The 2,134-nt window shown below is 59.6% G+C and overlaps 1 protein-coding gene across 2 annotated transcripts in view; it reads right to left on the bottom strand.

Annotated features, from left to right (window-relative positions):
* Nucleotides 1-472, bottom strand: part of RFLNB (refilin B) — a 3,828-nt gene extending 3,356 nt beyond the window's left edge. For both annotated transcript variants that reach the window (XR_014895370.1, XM_085301315.1), the window contains exon 1: nt 65-472. Coding sequence is in view for 1 of the 2 variants with exons in the window: in XM_085301315.1 (XP_085157441.1) it covers nt 65-430 (366 nt within the window). In the remaining variant the exon portion in view is untranslated. The remainder of the gene's footprint in view (nt 1-64) is intronic.
* Nucleotides 473-2,134: the final 1,662 nt, after the last annotated feature.

Raw genomic sequence — 2,134 nt, 5'->3', positions numbered from 1 at the left:
TATTAAAAAATACATATATATAATATATATATTATATATAAAATACATTTCTATCTAATAGTACCTGCGCCGCAGCAGGCTCACTGGGGCACCGCTGGCACCCCGTTACCGTCGGACCGTAACGCCACAATTCCCGCCAGGACCGACCAGCTGTGGGGCCCGGGAAGCAGCCGGGGCCAAAAATCCCGCTTTTACCGACGGCGCCCACCCGGCCGAGGAGGGGACCAGCATTTTCCTGTGTTCCTGCTGCGGTCTTGCACGGCTGTAACCCCCGCTCCCTCCGCAGCAGCTCCCCGCGTTTCGCAGCGAGCGGCGGCGCTGGAGAGTTGCAGCTCCCCCGAGGGCAGGGAAACCCCAAAACGGCGCCCGCACCGTTCACTGCAGTCCGGGGGCTTTGCCCGCTCTGCCCCCAAAACAGCACTTGCAGCATTAGGTGCAATTTTTGGGGCAGAGCAGGCAAAGCAAGAAACGGGAGGGAAAGGCCAGTCTCGCCTTGTGCAAGAATTAATAGAGCTTTTTTTTTTTTTTTTTTTTGGAAAATCCTAATGAAATAATCGTGCCGTGTCATCAGATTCGGTGGGGGAATACTCCTGCGGAGGGAAAGCAGAGGCTCGCGGCGGCCAAAGTAAACACTTCGCCGTGCAGCAAGCAGCCGTCGGGCCCGACGGGTCCAGCACAAGCGAACCCAAACCCTTGAAAAGAATTCCTCCGCTGCCCCCAAATTAAAAGCAGAACGGCGCTCTCGGCCGTAGGCGTCTGTGGTTTGCAGCTATGCAGCGCTGGGAACTCCGGATGCCTCCTCAAGGCATTTACATTCCTTTGAAGAAATACTATGAGGTTGTTTGTTTTTGCTGAGAAACGCAGATGGAAAGGAGGGGGAAAAAAAAAGAACATAAATTTTGATTGGAACTGCTGGAGTCTGAGGAAAAAGTGTTGGACAGGTGTTCTGTTGTTTTTGATTAAAATATCACCAAAAAATATATATATATTGGGATTTCTATGAATAACGGGAAAGCTGAGCCCTTGGAAATCGCCCCTAAAAGCCCCTTTCTGGAATCGGACGCCTGCGGAGCAGCTTCCAGAAGAGCAAGAGCAGCGCCGCAGAGCCCCCAAAAAGGAGGATTCTGCCAGTAACAGGGTGAGCGGGATTCACATATATGATTTTATATGTGCACATATGTTTGGGCAAGGCACAAGGCAACGCGCGCCCTCCCGAGGCGCCGCTGCCTTGCCAAGATCCGCGTTGCGGGAAGGACTTCCCCCCCCCCCCCCCGGCGCTCGGCCGCCCCGGGGCGAGCGAACCAGGGCGAAGCGGAAGGATTCCCTGTTATTTCGTAGCAACGGAAAGTTATTTCCGAGGGCTGGGAAATGCCCAGGCGCTCGCCGCAGCCCGCGCCGGGCCCGCGCTTCGGAGCGGCCGTTTCGGCCAAAGAAACCGCGCGAGTCTCGCGCCCGCGGGACGGCGACGGAGCCCCGGCGCAGCTACTCCCGTCCCGCTGCTTCAGGCCGCTCGTTCCCACGCGGAGCCGGCGCGGGAACGGCGGGACCGTCCCGGGTGAAACCAGGGCTCAAGAACAGGGCTCTAAACAGAGCAACTCCGGGTACGTCGGAGCGGGCCGGCGTGGCCAGCCCTGCCCGCAAGCAGCACGCGGAGGAAGGCGCTTCACTGAGCCGGGCGCAGCCCAAACGCGAGCGTTTCGGCCCGCTCCGCTGAGCGCCCACCTCTGCCTTCCCCGGGGGAGCGGGACCCGCAGGAGCGCCCGAGGAAAGCAGGGGAGTCGCGAAGTCGGCGGCCCGAGGAACGCCTTCGAGGCCGTACGTCGCCCGCAYGCCGGCGCGGACCGAGCCCCTGCCTCTTAGCGACTTCCAAAGGAAGAATTCGGCTCTTGCAAAAATGTCCCCGGCAAGCCAGGATTAATCAGAAACCTTCCTGTTATTTCGGCAGAGAAAGGCAGCGTGTCCCGGAGCGCCGGGACTCGGCYCGGCGGAGACGGGGCGCGAGGGAGGGAGGAGGCGGCACCCGCGCCGAGTCCCCGGGGCCGCCGGAGCCCTCGGCCCGCGTCCGCGCGCGGCTCGTCCACAAAGAACACCCCAAAACTGAACACCGGCAACCATTTAATTCATTTTAGTCTGA

The sequence above is a fragment of the Rhea americana genome, unplaced genomic scaffold (assembly GCF_003343005.1).
Source record: "Rhea americana isolate MKP2758 unplaced genomic scaffold, rheAme1 scaffold_175, whole genome shotgun sequence".
In the NCBI taxonomy this organism is placed as follows: Eukaryota; Metazoa; Chordata; class Aves; order Rheiformes; family Rheidae; genus Rhea; species Rhea americana.
This window is presented reverse-complemented; position numbering and strand designations above follow the sequence as displayed.